General features: G+C 42.0%; 1 protein-coding gene across 2 annotated transcripts in view; it reads right to left on the bottom strand.

The window, feature by feature from the left end:
• Nucleotides 1–1,426: 1,426 nt before the first annotated feature.
• Nucleotides 1,427–16,509, bottom strand: part of lrwd1 (leucine-rich repeats and WD repeat domain containing 1) — a 26,348-nt gene continuing 11,265 nt past the window's right edge. For both annotated transcript variants that reach the window (XM_047380006.1, XM_047380007.1), the window contains exons 5-16: nucleotides 14,982–15,128; nucleotides 14,808–14,891; nucleotides 14,342–14,713; nucleotides 12,829–12,943; nucleotides 12,620–12,717; nucleotides 10,105–10,315; nucleotides 9,162–9,234; nucleotides 7,377–7,520; nucleotides 7,175–7,278; nucleotides 4,254–4,415; nucleotides 3,371–3,480; nucleotides 1,427–2,113 (exon numbers count right to left, since the gene is read on the bottom strand). In XM_047380006.1, coding sequence (XP_047235962.1) covers nucleotides 1,961–2,113; nucleotides 3,371–3,480; nucleotides 4,254–4,415; nucleotides 7,175–7,278; nucleotides 7,377–7,520; nucleotides 9,162–9,234; nucleotides 10,105–10,315; nucleotides 12,620–12,717; nucleotides 12,829–12,943; nucleotides 14,342–14,713; nucleotides 14,808–14,891; nucleotides 14,982–15,128 — 1,773 coding nt within the window. In that variant the 3' untranslated portion in view covers nucleotides 1,427–1,960. The remainder of the gene's footprint in view (nucleotides 2,114–3,370; nucleotides 3,481–4,253; nucleotides 4,416–7,174; nucleotides 7,279–7,376; nucleotides 7,521–9,161; nucleotides 9,235–10,104; nucleotides 10,316–12,619; nucleotides 12,718–12,828; nucleotides 12,944–14,341; nucleotides 14,714–14,807; nucleotides 14,892–14,981; nucleotides 15,129–16,509) is intronic.

Here is a 16,509-nt window from a genome sequence, read left to right as displayed (position 1 = left end):
TGTACAGCTGTAACAGATTCTTATTCTGGGAAGGCTCTCCACAACGTTCAGCATTGTGTTTTGGGGAATTCAGACCATTCTTTTAGATAGGCATTGATGAGGTCACACACACTAATGTTTGACAAGGTCTGGCTTGCAGTCCAAGCTCTAATGCATCCCAAAGGTGTTCGTGTTGAGGTTAGAATTCTGTGCTGGCCAGAAGCTCTATTGGGAACTGCTAAACCAAGACTTGTCCATCAAACTGTCAGAAACCATGTCTCCATTTCTCTAGAGTCCAATGGCGGAGTGCTTTACAGCACTACATATGATGCTTTACATTGCCATAAAGCTCGTTGAACACTGCTCCTGAGCAAATGTGAAGGCCGCATTAGGTTTGGAGCTCTGTAGCAACAGAAAAGTTGGAGACCCATGCACCTCAGCATCCTCTGACCCCACTCTGTGATTTTACGTGGCCAATACATTTTGCAGTACAGTGAGTATTTATATTAGAGGGTGACACGGGAGTGGATTTTCACTCCTGTCCCATCCCGCTCCCACAGAAAAATGTCTTGTCCCATCCCAATCCCAGGCCAAAAAAAAAAATAATCCTGTCCTACTCCTGGTAAATTGACTCCCACTCCTCTGCCACTCCCATTTCTGTTTTCTTCATTTAGTCTTTTGGGAATTTCTTTGTTTGAAGAACCAGTTAGGTCCCTGCTGTTAGCTGTAGTAGAAATAATAAAGTATCAAACAAGGAAACAGACCATGCTTATCTTAGTTGAATAAACAAAATGTACATAGTTGTATTTTACTCATTTATTAAGTGATCGTTTCCTTTGAACAATGACATCACTTTTATGTTTCAAGTTGCTGAAACGAAAGAAAAATGCACCTAGCTAGAGAACTGTACTTGTTGAACAAAAGGCCAAAATGGCATTACCTTCATAATTTAGAAACTGTACCTCAATGGTTCACAGCCCTGGACTGTCAACATCATTGGGGTCAATTCGTTACACCGCTGCAGGACGCACATTAAATATTCACTAACAAATCAACTACACAGCTCAAGGGAACACACTGCACTGTATTCTTCTAGTTTTTCTGCCTGGCAGCCAGTTGCCAAGAATACATTTCATTCATTAACTCCTTACAGTGGCGTCCGTTCAGCAGCTTCTTCTTCCTTTGATGTGATTTGAATATAAAACAACCGTTAAGGTTCGAGCCTGAACCTCCACGCTTATTTAGCGCTGATGTTAACATGCCAAGGCAGTGTTTTTATTTGCTGAATGCACGCAAAGAACATCAATTAAAGCAGTGCCGACGTAGGCAGGTCAACCTGTTGCTTACCTAATTAACTGGGTTATGTCAATGTTTAGTTTATGTTGGACTGGAGCCCGTTTCATCAGCTATGCTCGGATTTCTAAAGGAGTGCAAATCCAAACTAAAATGTATTTAAGAACCACAGTTTACTTAAAACAGGCAAATCTGGGCCAAAGACTCACATTTAAGTTTACAAATCAGACAAAGCTTAATTTTGTAAGCCACATAACATTGCAAAGCCACCATACATATAAAACACAGAAATCCCTGTAATTCTTACATTTAGATGTGTTTTTACGGTCAGTTTTGGACAACAGTTGAGTCACAGAGATATTTTCTGTAAGCATCAGCATGTAAAATCTATAAAACCACTATTAAAATGTATTATTGTATTCCCTGGATCTGTAACTGTGTTAGATGTTCTGAACATGCGGAGCAGTGTGGCAGCTTCCTGAAAGTCATTGTCCCAAAGACATTAAGGTCAAAGAGGAAGAACTAAAATCATTCCAGGCTGGATGAAGTGGTGATGGTCCAACAGATCACTGAATCAGTTCTGAAGAAAATACCAACATTTCCTCCGCCTCATTTCTGACAGGGCAAACCCTGTAGGTTTGTTAGTCCTAAAAAGCTGCTCTTCATTGGAAGGTTCGGTCCACGTTCCTCAGGACGACGCCTCTCTCTTCCATATGACCACCATATTCATATCAGTGAGGGCAACCAGGTAGTGAAGCTCTGGGTCCATCGCCACACTGTTGATGGAGGGGCCCTCGATTGGGCCCAGGCCTTTCCTCACTGGGGTCGGCCATTCCAGCACCTGGAAAAACAACCAAAGGATGGGAAAAAGTTTAAGAAATTTCACTGAGAGGACAAATTAAAGTTCTTTTTTCTTCTTTTGGGAAATAAAAATAATAAATGTCTTCAATGCCAAACATTTTTACCTTCAGTTGTATTTTTCTTAGTTATTTATAAAATTCAATATGACAGAGAAATCTTGTAGTCCATTAATACCTACAGGTGCATCTCAGTTTGGCAAAAGTTCATTTATTTTAGTGATTCAATTAAAATGTGAAACTCAGACTAATTACACAGACAGATATATTTACAATGTTTATTTCTTTTCACTTTGATAATATTTGCTTACAGCCAAACTCCAAATGAAGTTTCTTAGAAAATTTGAACATTACATAAGACAACATTAATAGATGAAATGTAAAAGGATTATTAACAGAAATGTCATGGCTTACAGAGTCATGGGAAAGACTGCTGACTTGACTGAAGTCCAGCAAAGAGTCACTGACACTCTCCACAGGGAGGGTAAGCCACAAAAGTCCATTGCTAAAGACGCTGGCTGTCCCCAAAGTGCTGTATCCAAACATATTAGTGTAAAGTTGAGTGGAAGGAAAAAGTGTGGTAGAAGAAGGTGCACACAAAACAGGGATGGCTGCCGCCTTAAAAGGACTGTGAAGCAAAGCCAGTTTAAGAGTGCGGATGCTGATTTCACCTTCCAGCATGACTTGGTACCGGCCCACACTGCCAAAGGTACCAAAAGATGGTTCAATGACCACAGTGACACTGTTGTTGATTGGACTGGCCCTACCTAAATCCCACTGGGGATCTGTGGGCTATTGTCAGGAGGAAGATGAGAGACACCCGAACCAACGATGCAGATGAGCTGAAGGCTGCTACTAAAGCAAACAGGGATTCCTGAACACCTCAGCAGAGCTGCAGTCAGATTTCCTCCATGCCACGCTGCATTGATGCAGTAATTCATGCAAAAGGAGCCCAGACCAAGTATTGAGTGCATATAGAGTACAGCACATGGACATACTGTTTAGTAGGTGCACCTATCTGTACTGAAAGTCATTTTTTATCACAGTAAAGATCTGGGATTTTGACATACAACTATTTTCTCAGATTTCTACAACTAACTTGCATGGTGTATCATTACTGTAAGCACTAAATAAAATTGTTCGGTCCTAAAGGGATATTTATCCTCCTGACTCTTCTTCTACTTTATTCTATGCAGGCAGAACGGTGACAGAGAGGAAAAAATGTCAAAGAAATGTAATACCTCTGTGGGTGGAATGGGTTTCCTAGTCTGAAAACGGTTTTCCTGGAGGTTGGTGACGTGATAAGTCCATATTAGGCCCTTGTCATCTCCACAGACTATGTAGGCCCATCCTAAAGACAACACAGGCAAGAAGTTAGAAGTTCTAGCTGGCAACATTCACCAGTCAGGGGTGGGCAACAAGTCCTCAGGGGCTGGCGTCCTGCAACTTCGTGTCCCAAGTCCAACAAACCTGGATCACATGACCGAATTATCTCCTCGGGTTCTGCAGAGTCCTGCTAATGACTTAATCATGTGATTCAGGTGTGTTGGAACAGAGACACATCTAAAGGCTGCAGGACACCGGCCTCAGAGGACCGAAGCCGGACACCTGTGAGATAGATTCAGGACAAGTTTGGTTGTGGTTACACTTTGAAGACTTTCCAATCTAATCTAATGAGGACAGAGGACAAACTGCTAAAGACACTTGATCATGGAAATATGGATGGATGGATGATGGATGGATACACAAAAGAACAAACATATTAATGGAGAGACAAGCATAGTACAGATGAGAAAATGGCGGAATGGACAGATACATGTTGGACAAATGGATGGTTGACATAGAGGTATGGATGGAAAAACTGTTAGATGGACAGATGGATGAAACAACACATGGATGGATTGGGGGATGGACAGAGGGACAAACAGATGGATGACAGATTGATGGACGAATACAAATGGAACGGAACAGGGAATAAAACCCGAAAAAAAAAGTCATTTTTTTCTAGTCTTTGTTTTCATCTTCCATACTTATCCAGATCTGGAAGAGACTTAAATCAAATTCCAGTTTTCCCAGACAGTGTAAGATCACTGAGAGCTTCCAGTTGGGTCCTCAAGGACTTACCTGGGCAGGTGTTTAGAGCCAGGTAGGGAATGTCAGTGTTGGCCCACTGCAGCTCAGCAAGAACCTCAGCGCACACAGACCTGTTGCTCTTGTTCGGCCGCTGAGACTTGGTCCTGCTCCAGCTCCACAGGTAAATGGATCCATGGGTGTGGCTCTTAGAGGCTACCGTAGTGACCCCCAAAGGCAGAAAAAGAAACAACAGGAGCCAAGTTATAAAAGCCTCTTGTAAACAACTCAATTCAGTTTATTTATATAGCGCCAATTCACAACACATGTTGTCTCAAGGCACTTCACAACAGTCAGGTTCATACATTCCAATTAATCCTAATCATTGAACAGTGCAGTCAGATTCAGTTATTTATTCAAATTGGATAAAAAGGTTTTCTATCTAAGGAAACCCAGCAGATTGCATCCAGTCAGAGACTTGTAGCATTCACTCCTCCTGGATGAGCATGTAGAGACAGTGGAGAGGAAAAACTCCTTTTAACAGGAAGAAACCTCCAGCAGAACCAGGCTCAGTGTGAGCGGCCATCTGCCACGACCGACTGGAGGTTTGAGAGAACAGAGCAGAGATACAAAAAGAACACAGAAGCACTGATCCAGGAGTCCTTTCTATGGGAAGGAAAAGTAAATGTTAATGGATGTAGCTCCTTTAGTGGTTTCACCTAGAAAGAAAGAACAGATAAACTCTGAGCCAGTTTTCAAGGTTAGAGTCTGAAAGAGAGCACATAGAGTTAGTCACAGTAAAAGCTCAGTCAATTTCCATGTCTAGGAGAGAGAAAGGGTTAAACACTGAAAGACAGGGCTGTGTGGATCATCGGTAGAGGGTGCGCATTAAGTTGTTGCCAGCAGAAGCTTGGATGATTCCCCTCTCCAGAAATGTGTCACAGGTAGACACAGAGCCAGGCCAGGTGTAGCTTCTAGGAAGAGAACAGTGAGAACAAAGTTAAAAGCTGAAATAACAGCAAATAATGCAAATTTGGAGAGTAGTATGAGAATGTAGCAAAGAGGGTGAAAATGGTCATTATGTCCTCCAGCAGCCTAAGCCTATAGCAGCATAACTACATCGATAGCTCAGGATAACCTAAGTCACTCTAACTATAAGCTTTATCAAAAAGGAAAGTTTTAAGCCTAGTTTTAAAAGTAGACAGGGTGTCTGCCTCACGGACTAAAACTGGGAGCTGGTTCCACAGGAGAGGAGCCTGATAACTAAAGGATCTGCCTCCCTTTCTACTTCTAGAGACTCTAGGAACCACCAGTAAACCTGCAGTCTGAGAACGAAGTGCTCTGTTAGGAACATATAGAACAATCAGATCTCTGATGTATGATGGAGCTAGATCATTAAGGGACAAGAGATGTCTGTTTTACCTCAGGAGCTTAAACACTTCTGGGTTTGAGAACAAAGTGTAATTATTAAAGCACTTCATTTATTTTCTTTCTGCTCTCGGTGGAGGTGGACGCTTTTTCTCTGTCTCCCGCACCCCTCCCATATCTGCCCTGCTTCAGCTCTGTGTCTTGTCTTTTTTTTGGAGCCTCTTTTTGCATATCTTCCAAAATTCTGAGTTATGGATTTGGTCAGCTGGTCTCTCAATGCAATTGATCAAATTTTCTTGAGGAGAAGACAGGGCGAAGGAGAGCCCAACTTGTCCGGACTGGATGTTTTTCTCCGGATACACGATGGACTCCTGGCAGAAGTGGAGGATTGTGTGTCTGTCGATAATGTCAGTTGAGGATGTGGAAGATATGTATATAATTGGATGTTTGATATCAGGATTTCTGCTTTTTGGAGTCAGCGGTTACCTGGAATATCGAGAAATTCGGAGAATGTCAGCAGCTGTTCTGGCCATTGTAAGGCTGCCTGGCATGTGTGATGGGATCTTCAGAGCGATCAACACTCAGACTGAGATGTTACGTGAGCTGAATCGCAGACTGGATGTGATCCTTACACAGGATCGCAGGCAGGTTGCGGTTCCTGGACTCATGGGTGAAATGGGATAAATCTTGGAGAAAGTTGTTTGCTCGGATCTGGCAGAAAGACCAGGAATTTAGCTGTTTGGATTCACCTTTGAGAAGCACCAGTGAGACTCTCAAGGCTGACGGAAAATTAAGAGTCAGCCTAACCCAAATAATGATTGTTTTTCTGAATCTGGCTCCCCTGCACGGCCTTGATGGCTGGCTATCTTCAACTTCTCCTAGAAGTTATGCAAACATGACGCTCTGCTCCCTCCCTTCCCTGAGGACATCTGTGGACCTGCTCAGAACTTACCAACGTACCATCAAGGACAATGGCCCCTGTGGCAGTGCTTCACGGACTTACTTGCACACACACACATGCTCAAGATAAACATATGCACCCCTCACACCACCTTCACTGTTCCCGGCATGATGTTGTTTTGTCAACTTGTTGCTTCTTTGTTCTGAGGTTTTTTACAATCTCAAACTGTATCCTGCTAAGGATAAAGTGTGAAATATGATTTTTTTTCCTCTACTTTCCTAATGCGGCCTCTTTTCTCATCTAGCAAGGGCAGCGCCTGTGAGTGGGCAGCAATTCCTTGGTGACCCGTTCCCCCTTGTCTTGTGTCATGATGAATGTTTGGATGGGTTGTACTGGAATTTTAATTTCCCCTCGGGGATCAATAAAATATCTTTGAATTTGAATTGAATCATAGTTAGACAAATTAGAAAATAGGTATGATTCATAAGAATGAAATGCCTTACAGACATAAACCGTTACAGCACCATCTTGAGGTCTTTCACCAAAAACACATCTGATTCAGATTTTTCAAACTGGTGGAAAATTTTATTGAAACAATTTCCACAAGATCTAATTACACACAGTTTCACGTTTCAGTGCAAATAGGTTTTTTTTTTTACAGGCTATACTGCAGTGGACTGTGTTATAATGAAGGGATCTAACTTACCCACTACATCATCAGTCAGAAAACTCAGACCATCAATAGTGCGATAGTTGTGTTGTTTGTCCTCCTCCTTATAAATGGGGAAAGTTATTTCCATCTCCTTTGACCTAATAAGGAGAAAATAACCATAATCAGTACTAGTTGGTCCTCATGGAGCTTTGCATCGTGTTTTCTGATTAAACGTAAAAACTGGAAATGCCGTCACCTCTTTGTTGTGCTGTTGGCTCCCAGTTGCGTGTTGTAGCAGTGCAGGCCGTCTTCGCAGGCAGTCAATAGGTGTGTGTCGGGGGCGGCTGGTGGCAGGCAGATGTGCAAAGGCGTGGCGCCGACCTCCAACGTCAGCAGCTGACTGCAGGGAAGACAAGGGACTATAAGCTAAAAATCTGGACTGGTTTGGATCTTTTATGAGAAATTATTGTAGAAATGCCACCTATTTTGTCTTAAACGCGTCATGTACCATTATGATCTGTCTATTAAAGCATGAAGAAACAGTTCCTGTATTCATGCTCCTTGAACTGTTTTACAGTTTGTCACATTACAACTGCAAACTTCTACGTAGATCATTGTGATTTAAAATGAAATACAAACCCAAATGATTGCATGGAGGTGAAGGAGAAGACAAAATATGCATAGTTTTCAAAATGTTTCACAAATAAAAGCTGAAAGCCTGTTTTGTACTTTTTTTATTCAGTCCTCCTGAGTCTTTTCTTTGTAGGACCACGTTTTGTTGCAGTTCCAGCTGCAAGTCTTCTGTGGTTTGTCTCTACCAGCGTTTCCCATTATTCTTTACAAGAAAGCTCAAGCTTAGTCAGATCGGACAGGGAGAGGGTCTTCACAGACTTTCTATTACATTTATGTATCGACTTTGACTTGGCTATTCTAACACATGAATATGCTTTGACAGGATCCACTTCCAATCAACCCTGATCAGCCTCCCTGTCTCTGCTGAAGAAAAGCATCCCCACAGCATGAAACTGCCACTGCCATGTTTCAGTGTGGGAGGGATAAATATGGGGTGCTTGTTTCATACCACAGTGTTTTGCATATGGGTGAAAAAGTTCAGTTTTGGTCTCATCTGAACCGCGCACCTTCTTCCAACATGTGTGCTGTGTCCCCAAAAGGATTATGGCAAACAAAAACAGGACTTCTTTCAACAGTGACTTTCTTCTTGCCACTCTTCCATAAAAAGCCAGGATTAAAGAGTCCGTAAGAGTGCATATCTCTCCTCTGAGATGTGGATCTCTGCAGCTCCTCCAGAGTTACTGGCCTGTCAGTTTAGGTGCATGTCTAGACATGTCTTGGTAGGTCTGCAGTTGGTCCATCCTCTCTCCATGTCCATATGATGGATTGAACAGAGCTCTGTGAGATGTTCAAAGCTTGGGATGTTGTTGTAGAACCTAACCCTGTTTTAAACAGAGGCGACTGTGGCTCAGTAGGAAGAGTAGTCATCTTGCAATATGTGGATGAGCCTCTGGGCAAGGCACTTAACCTCAAGTTGCCTACCGATCTGCGTATCTGTGTGAGCGTTAGTAAGTGCGATTGGGTGAATGTGACTCTAGTGTAAAGCACTTTGAGTGGTCGGTATGACTGGAAAATCGACTATATAAGTTCAGTCCATTTACCATTTAAACCTCTCATCCACTATCTCCATGATGCTGTTTGTTCTCTAATCTTCTCTAACAGACTTCTGAGGCCTGAAACAGAACAGCTGCATTTCTACAGAGATCAAATTACACACCAATGGACTGGATTTTATTTAGCGGTATCAGACTAAAGGGGTTATAAACAAATGCAAGTCACATTTTTTACATTTTTCTTCATAAAAGCCTTTGGAAACCATGTACCGTTTTTTTCCCCAACGCAACTTTGTGTTGGTTTGTGACATAAATCCCAATAAAATGTGAGAAAGTAAAAAAAAAAAAAAAAAAAAAAAGAATTATAAAGATAATATGAAACTTGGAATAAAACATCAACATTCAGCCAAACTTACACAACTTTGAAGTTGTAATGGCTGTCCACTCCTCCGACATCCCACATGGCTATTTTGTTGTCATAGGAGCCCGCTGCAAAAAAAAACAGGTTGAAGTTGGTAAAAATCATGAAAAAAAAACAGCCCGAACGGAGTGAGGCCGGGAGTTGTTGACATCCGACGTTTTGGAAAACAAAACAAAAATCAATGTACCAAATGTAGGAAAGTAGGATCTGAACAGTTAGTGCTGAATCAACATTTTCACACTAAAGATGTGATAAATTGAGGGGACCACGTTAATAGACAAGAACTGTAGGACCTCTGGGCCCGCAGAGGTTCATAACGTTAAAGCAGCTCTGTAAGATAGGAAGGCCCAAAACTATTAAGACCGTTAAAAAAAAAAAAACATTAAAAGAATTTTAAAAATCGATATGAGGAGCGAATGCAGCCATTTTAAAACAGGTGTAGTATGAGTGCGCTTCCTGATCTTGGTCAGCACACGGGCAGCTGAAGGCTGGATATGTCTTTCTTAGGGAGACCAGAAAGCAAAGCATATAATCTTTATCATCTGCAATAATCTAAGCGGCTAGAAATGAAAGTAAGCATTAGAGTCTCAGTGTTGGCCCAATGGGGAGGTGGGCGGACTCTGGTGAATAAAGGCCACAAAGAAAGAATATGAGGAGAACTTAACAAGGCAGCAATGATTTAACATGTGCTGTTTGTCTTAGATAAAGACAAGGTTGATGCTCAGACTGTCCTGCATGTTTTACACAGACAGCTTGGACAATTATCTCCCTATTTACATGTTCTCTTCTGCTGATGTTAAACTTGGTTCTTTTCTTATATCTACTTCATTTCATTAAACAATTATAACACATGGCCAAAACCGTAGAGATCTGAGCTGTTTGAGGCGGATAAATATACAGTTTTGGTTTGAAATGAGACGGCGTCAGTAAAAACTCACTGAAGAGGAAGTTTCCCTGTCTGTGGTTGAAGCGGAGTACCGACAGCGGCTTTCGGCTGGCTCTGAACTCGCCGTACGCCACGTTGTCCCTGGGATGGATCAGTTTGATGGCTCCTCTCTTCCCGCCAGCGGCGAGAATGCTGCAGGCCTGAGATGGAGCGCTGCCCCTCCTGGACATCAACACGGTGGACCAAGCCAGGGAGAAAAACTCCTGTGATGAGGAGCAACATGCACACAACATGAAGATATCTCTGGTTAGTCGTTTACATGCTCTCATCACGGGTAATAATGTCATATTCATTGTGGGTTTTAAAGATTTATCTGAACCAGTGATCCAACCATACCTTTAATGATTTTTAAAAACAAGTTGGGGTTTATGGTGCATTTAATGTTTCAGATTAAATACATTTTAACAGATGGCCAAAGTAAATACAAAAAGAGGTTATATTTAAGAATTTCATTTTTAATGGAAAAAAGCTCAGTTCAATTGTACTAGCCGCACTTTGCTGCCAGACCTGTGGAGCACTTGTCTTACAACAGGAAGTAGGCCTGCCATGATTACTCCAGCAGGTAGGGATGTATTGATTATTGGTTTTATTTAAAGTTATCCTTTTTTAAATGAAATTAGCTTTAAAACTGCACGTGCCAAAGAAAATATTAAAAAAGGTTTTGAACCCAGCTTTTGTTAAAGATATTTTAGTCTTCACTGCATGCAGGAGGTAACATGAGAAATGTACCCACAGCTCCACTGACGGCTCATCAGCCAATGGAAATAAGCTAACTTCTAGCTAAATGTTTGCAAATATACATGTTTTGCCACTGGATTCAATCATAGTGAATTAACTTTAGCCTACAACGCTGCTTTTACATAATTTTAACACATTTGAATAAAACCTTGACATCGATAACCAGGAAGGTTTTGTACACAACAATCATGACATATTTTCCAACCAAGAGCTCATTGAAGACCCAGAAGGTCTGCTGAAGAAAACACCCAAACTCTTTTCTCCACACTGAACAACATATTGCATCCTCCTGAGACATCTGCTTCTCACTTGGTCTCCACTGCTCTTTTGATAGATTTACAGGCTTATTCATTGATAAAATTGAAAATGATCACCACCAACTACCATCTCCATGTTAACCTGTGTAAACTGCTCCTTGCCTGTTCAACCTGTAAGATCTTTGTTTTCTAGTTTCAGTCTTCCAACCATAAGTGAAATACCTTCCATTGTTCAGAAATCTAAGTCCACCTGTAAACTTGATCCTACAAACTCCGTTCCCCTTTTCTCTGTCCTACCATCACTAATATCACACATTTACTCAAACTCAACAAAAATAAAACTGAATTGCTTCTTGTTGGTACCAAATCTGGCAGTTTTTCTTTACTTCAAACTAAGATTCTGGGTGTTGTCCTTGATAAGACTCTCCTTCACTGCGCAGATAACTTCACGCGGTCTGCTTACTTCCACCTCCGTAATATAAACCGTCCCTAGCAATCACCCACCCCCAACAATACTGCTACCCCGGTAAATGCTCTTGTCACATCTCATCTTGATTACTGTAATTCTCTATTATATGGCTTACCCAACTAATATCTTCACAAGTTTCCACTGGTCCAGAATTCTGCTGCCAGTATCATCTCCAGAACTCCCTCCACGCAGCATCCTTCACTGGATCCCAGTCCATTTCCGTACCTAAAATTCAACTTTTAAAGCCCTCCCATTGTACCTTCCTGTATGCTAAGGTCTAGCTCTACCAAACCTCTACCCCTTGTTCCTGCCCAGTTCTCCAGCAATGGTCTGAGATCTTGCAGCCATTTTAGCCCTCGATTCTGGAAGGCACTTCCCGTGGACCTGCAGAAATTTTTTTATCACTAACCACTTTTAACACTCGTCTAAAAACCCACCTATTCACACTTGCCTACATCCTACCACCACTGCATTTCACCACATTTCATTTTCTGTTTTATCCAGTGAGTCTTTTTTATCTTGATTGTTTATTTTAAGAAGATGTTGCTTCTACGCGTTGCTCATTATGTAAGGTGACCTTGAGAGTCTTTAAAGGCGCCTATAAATGAATGTATTATTATTATTGGTGCTGCGTTGCTGCTTCAGGACTTGGACCACAGTTATTGAAACCATGAGTTCTGCTCTCTACCAGAAAATCCTAAAGAAGGTCTATCTTTTATTTCATGATCTTGAGGTCAATCACACCTGGGTTACAGTATGTAGTTGGACAACGATCCAAAGGAAGTTGAGCTCTGAATGGCTAAAAAGAGTTGGGCAAAAATGCCACCATAGTTATATAAAAGCAGACAACGCAACAGGGTTAGGAGGCCAGGTTGGTTTGGTAAGCCTTTCCCCTAATATATTAAATTATCATTTAAAAAGTCTTTGACTGGTAATAAAATTGATTTGATGACCTGAAACACTAAAGTGTGAAAATAAAGTAAAACCTGAAGAAATCTGAAAGGGAGCAAATACCTTTCCACAGCACTGTAAATTAAATGTACCTCTCCTGGAACTTTGTACTTCTTCATCACCATCCCTGTTTCACAGTCAATCACACAGACCGAGTCTCCTCCACATGTTGCCACCAAGCGGCTTCCTCCTGTCCAAGTAGGAAAAGAGAGTTCAATCCGCTCCCAAGGTAGTTAAAATGATGCAAACGTGTTTTATCTGCTCTCCTAAATATCAGGGGAAAGGAAGTTCTTATCGGTACCATTGGATTCTGAGAGCGGCTGAAAGGCGCAGGCCCACAGCTGGGTAGAGAAGTCCTCCGAGCTGTCCTGCTTACTGTGGCACTGCAGAACGTGCAGCGGCTTCAGGGATACCGGCTGCAGATGGGGGAGAGGGCATGACAGAAAAACAACAGGAGGGGAAACAGAAATTACAAAGAGACATAAAAACGGTAGAACTTAAACTTCTGCTTGTTAATCAAATAAAAATCAACTGGAAAACTGTTTCAAGTTAACTATCTTTTTATACAAAAATGTCCAATCGAATCAAAGACGCAGCCACAAAGCCCATGGCAACTCTGGGGGACCTGCAGAGATCCACAGCTCAGGTGGGAGAGTCTGCTGTGTAAATAAACCTATTGAATTAAAATGGGATTACATTTATAGGACATAAAAACAAACAAACAGAAAAGGGGACTCCAGGTTTTTGATCACTGAACGGCAGACGCATAATCAGAAGGTTTAGCTTTATTTGTTGTTTTTGGAGAATACAGCAGCAACATCAGCGAGAAGTATAAACGCCTACAGCACTTGTTCAGGCTTGTTAACAGGACAGGTATTAGCAGTGACCTTCACAGATGTGGCCTTTATGGAATAGTGGCAAGAAGAAAGCCATAAGAAGTCCAGTTTGGATGAAGGCGGCACAGCAAACACGAAGGAGGAAGTGATTTGGTGACCTGCGCCTCACCCTGAACACACCATTACCAGCGTGAAACAAGTCGGTGGCAGCATCAAGCTGTGGGGATAATTAAAAGCAAAGGTAAAAAGATGGATCTTTAAAGGGGATTTCACCATTTAATCATTCAAACTATTAGCCAACCTTTCAGTAATATGAAGATTAACCCAGGGTTTGAGAGCAACAGCAGAAAAGGTTCAGTCTCCTCGGGTCAAGATGAGTCCTACGAACATCTAAATTCAACAGGAGTTCGGACCTAAAGCTTCTTCTGAGAACATGGTTATTTGAAAAAAAGGAGGTGCCAGACTGTTTAAATATTAAAAACCAAAATTAAAAGGTACAGGCACCAGTGCACGGAGGATAATATGTGGGTGCTCAAGACGCAGCAGCGTTTTGGACCAGTTGCAAAAGATGTAGAAGACAGTTGTCCAACCCAGCATAAAGAGAGTTGCGGTAGTCCAGTCCAGATGTTAAAGCATGTATAACCCTTTCAAAGCCACTGTAAGATAAATAAGGTTTGATTTTGCTAATCAACCTCCGATGACAAAAGCTAGGATGGACCACAGCACTGATCACTTTATTAAATCTAAAACAGTCATCAAAAACTGGTTAGACATGACTCTGACCACCACATCCCCACTGTGGGACATGGTGGTGGCACCATCATGCTGTGGAGATGCTGATCTTCAGCAGGGACAGGGATGCTGGTCAGAGTTAAAAATGAATGCAGCTAAAACAGGAGAGGTTCATCTTCCAGGAGGAGGCAATCATTTAAGATACAGGAAAACCACAAAGTGGAGCATCTCTGTTTTTTATATTACCTGTGTTTTGCTGCAAGCTTTTATGACAGGCTGCACGTGTGCATTTCTATGCAGCTCTGCAGCCTTTGCATCCTTTCTGCTGGGGTTTTCTGTCCGTTCCTTCTCTTTGGCTTCTTGCACTTCAGTACTGCTTCTGGGCGTCTCTGTCCTTCTCTGTCCTTTGGTGGGGGTAGGGGGAACTCTGTTTGGTTTCAGGGGGCTCATCCGGATCTGGGTACCTGTCTGTGGTTTGAGGCGGAGGCTGGATTTGTGAGGACTGCTTTGGGCAGGTGATTTGGGGAGGTCGGCACGTAGCTTTTTGCGGGGTGTGAGGCTTATGGTGGCATCTGTCATTAGGTCAGTTTGTTTCCTCTTGGAAGGTGTAGATACATCCTGAGGCAAACAAACATGAACAGGTACAGACTTTAAAACACAGCATTAAGGAACCTATATTTGATGAGAAATGTGTGTCTTTTAAAAACTTTACAGTTTTCTCTTTATTCTCGGTGTGATCTTTGCCATCCTTTGGTTCTGTCAGAGAGCGCAGAAACTCCTTAGCCAGAATCTCCACCTAACAACGACAGCAATCCCAATGCCAATAAACAATGGAATGGAAAATGACCAATATAAATGTAGAATGTGTAAACCTTCCAGAACCTACCCTCCATCTGGTGAAATCAGCAACAGAACTGGGGCCAAATTTAACCTGTTGACGTGCAGCTCTCACAAAGTTCTTCTCCAAGGAGGACATTTTCTCAGCAGAGATGAGATCGGGGAGGCTGAAGCTCCTCTCCCAAACTGCAATCATCTAAAAAAAAAAAACAAAACAAAACACTTAGTGCAAATTATCCAAACTAGAGATGCAGACTGGCCTAATGAACACTAGAGCTCAAACAATTAATCGGAATAATCGTGAGTAACTGATTATTGAGATAGTCGTCAACTAATTTAGTATGCAAACAATCGTTAATTGGAGTATTCAGGCTCTAAGACATGGCATTTGCTGGAAGAACAACAATCTCAGAGCAGCAATGAAGGCAAAACTGTACAAAAGATATATACCTTTTGAAATTAAGATAAAAAAAACACCTATTGGCTGTCAATTCTACACGGTTCAGGTCGTTTTCCATTACGACTAAGAACCACCTCAAAGTCTGTGGGGTCGTCATAGCGTGATTTGCATGCGACAAATAGTCAGAAGTCGCTCTCGTTATGCCACCCTCCAGCCAATCAGGGACCGGCCGTCTTCTGACTGCCACATTTTTCAGCTCGACTCAGCTCGCTTAGAACCCCGCCGGAGTAGATACTAAAAAAGGAGCAGGTAAAAAGTACCAGTAGCTCATGGAAAACCCTAAAAATGGAGCTGAGCTGAGCAGATTAAAGTGGAAAAGCCGCTTAAGAGTTTGGAAACGGTTACAAACCCGCCTTCCAGATAACCACAGTGAAAAACATTATCCACAAATGAAGTAATGAACCTTCTCAGGATTGGCCGGCCTGCTGAAATTCAAGAGCTCTTCATTGACACATCCAGGAGGACACAAAAGCACTCAGAACAAATTCTTGTAGGCCAGAACCTGGATGACTTGTTATAACTGATGAAACCATGATTTCTGCTCTCTATTACAGAGGCCTGAGTGTCCAGCAAAATGTTTGCAAAGGTGTAGAAGTGCCACAGGTATTTGAACACATGTCAACTTACAGTGTAAAACACGCATGTATATATAACATATAGTGAATGATATGTTTGCTCAGGAGGAGGGATTACTGCACAGGCTAAATAAACTGCATCTGGCTGCATTGGACCTTAACTTGGTTCTGATGAATGTGAATCTTCACTGAACTGATTTTATTCATCGGTATATTGGATCTGTTGGGACTTCTATGGTGCCATTAGATGACATTTGATGTTAATAGTGCTGTGTAAATAAACCTATTGAATTAAAAATGGATTACATTTATAGGACATAAAAACAAACAAAAAGAAAAGGGGACTCCAGGTTTTTGATCACTGAACGGCAGACGCATATTCAGAAGGTTTAGCTTTATTTGTTGTTTTTGGAGAATACAGCAGCAACATCAGCGAGAAGTATAAACGCCTACAGCACTTGTTCAGGCTTGTGTGACCTCAGCAGAGCCCTGCACGGCATCCCGAAGCGCGACTATAACTGAGCCTTCAGTGGTGCACAACC

This window comes from Girardinichthys multiradiatus, chromosome 11 (assembly GCF_021462225.1).
Source record: "Girardinichthys multiradiatus isolate DD_20200921_A chromosome 11, DD_fGirMul_XY1, whole genome shotgun sequence".
In the NCBI taxonomy this organism is placed as follows: domain Eukaryota; kingdom Metazoa; phylum Chordata; class Actinopteri; order Cyprinodontiformes; family Goodeidae; genus Girardinichthys; species Girardinichthys multiradiatus.
The sequence above is the reverse complement of the archived record's forward strand: the minus strand, read 5'-3'. Positions and strand labels throughout refer to the sequence as shown.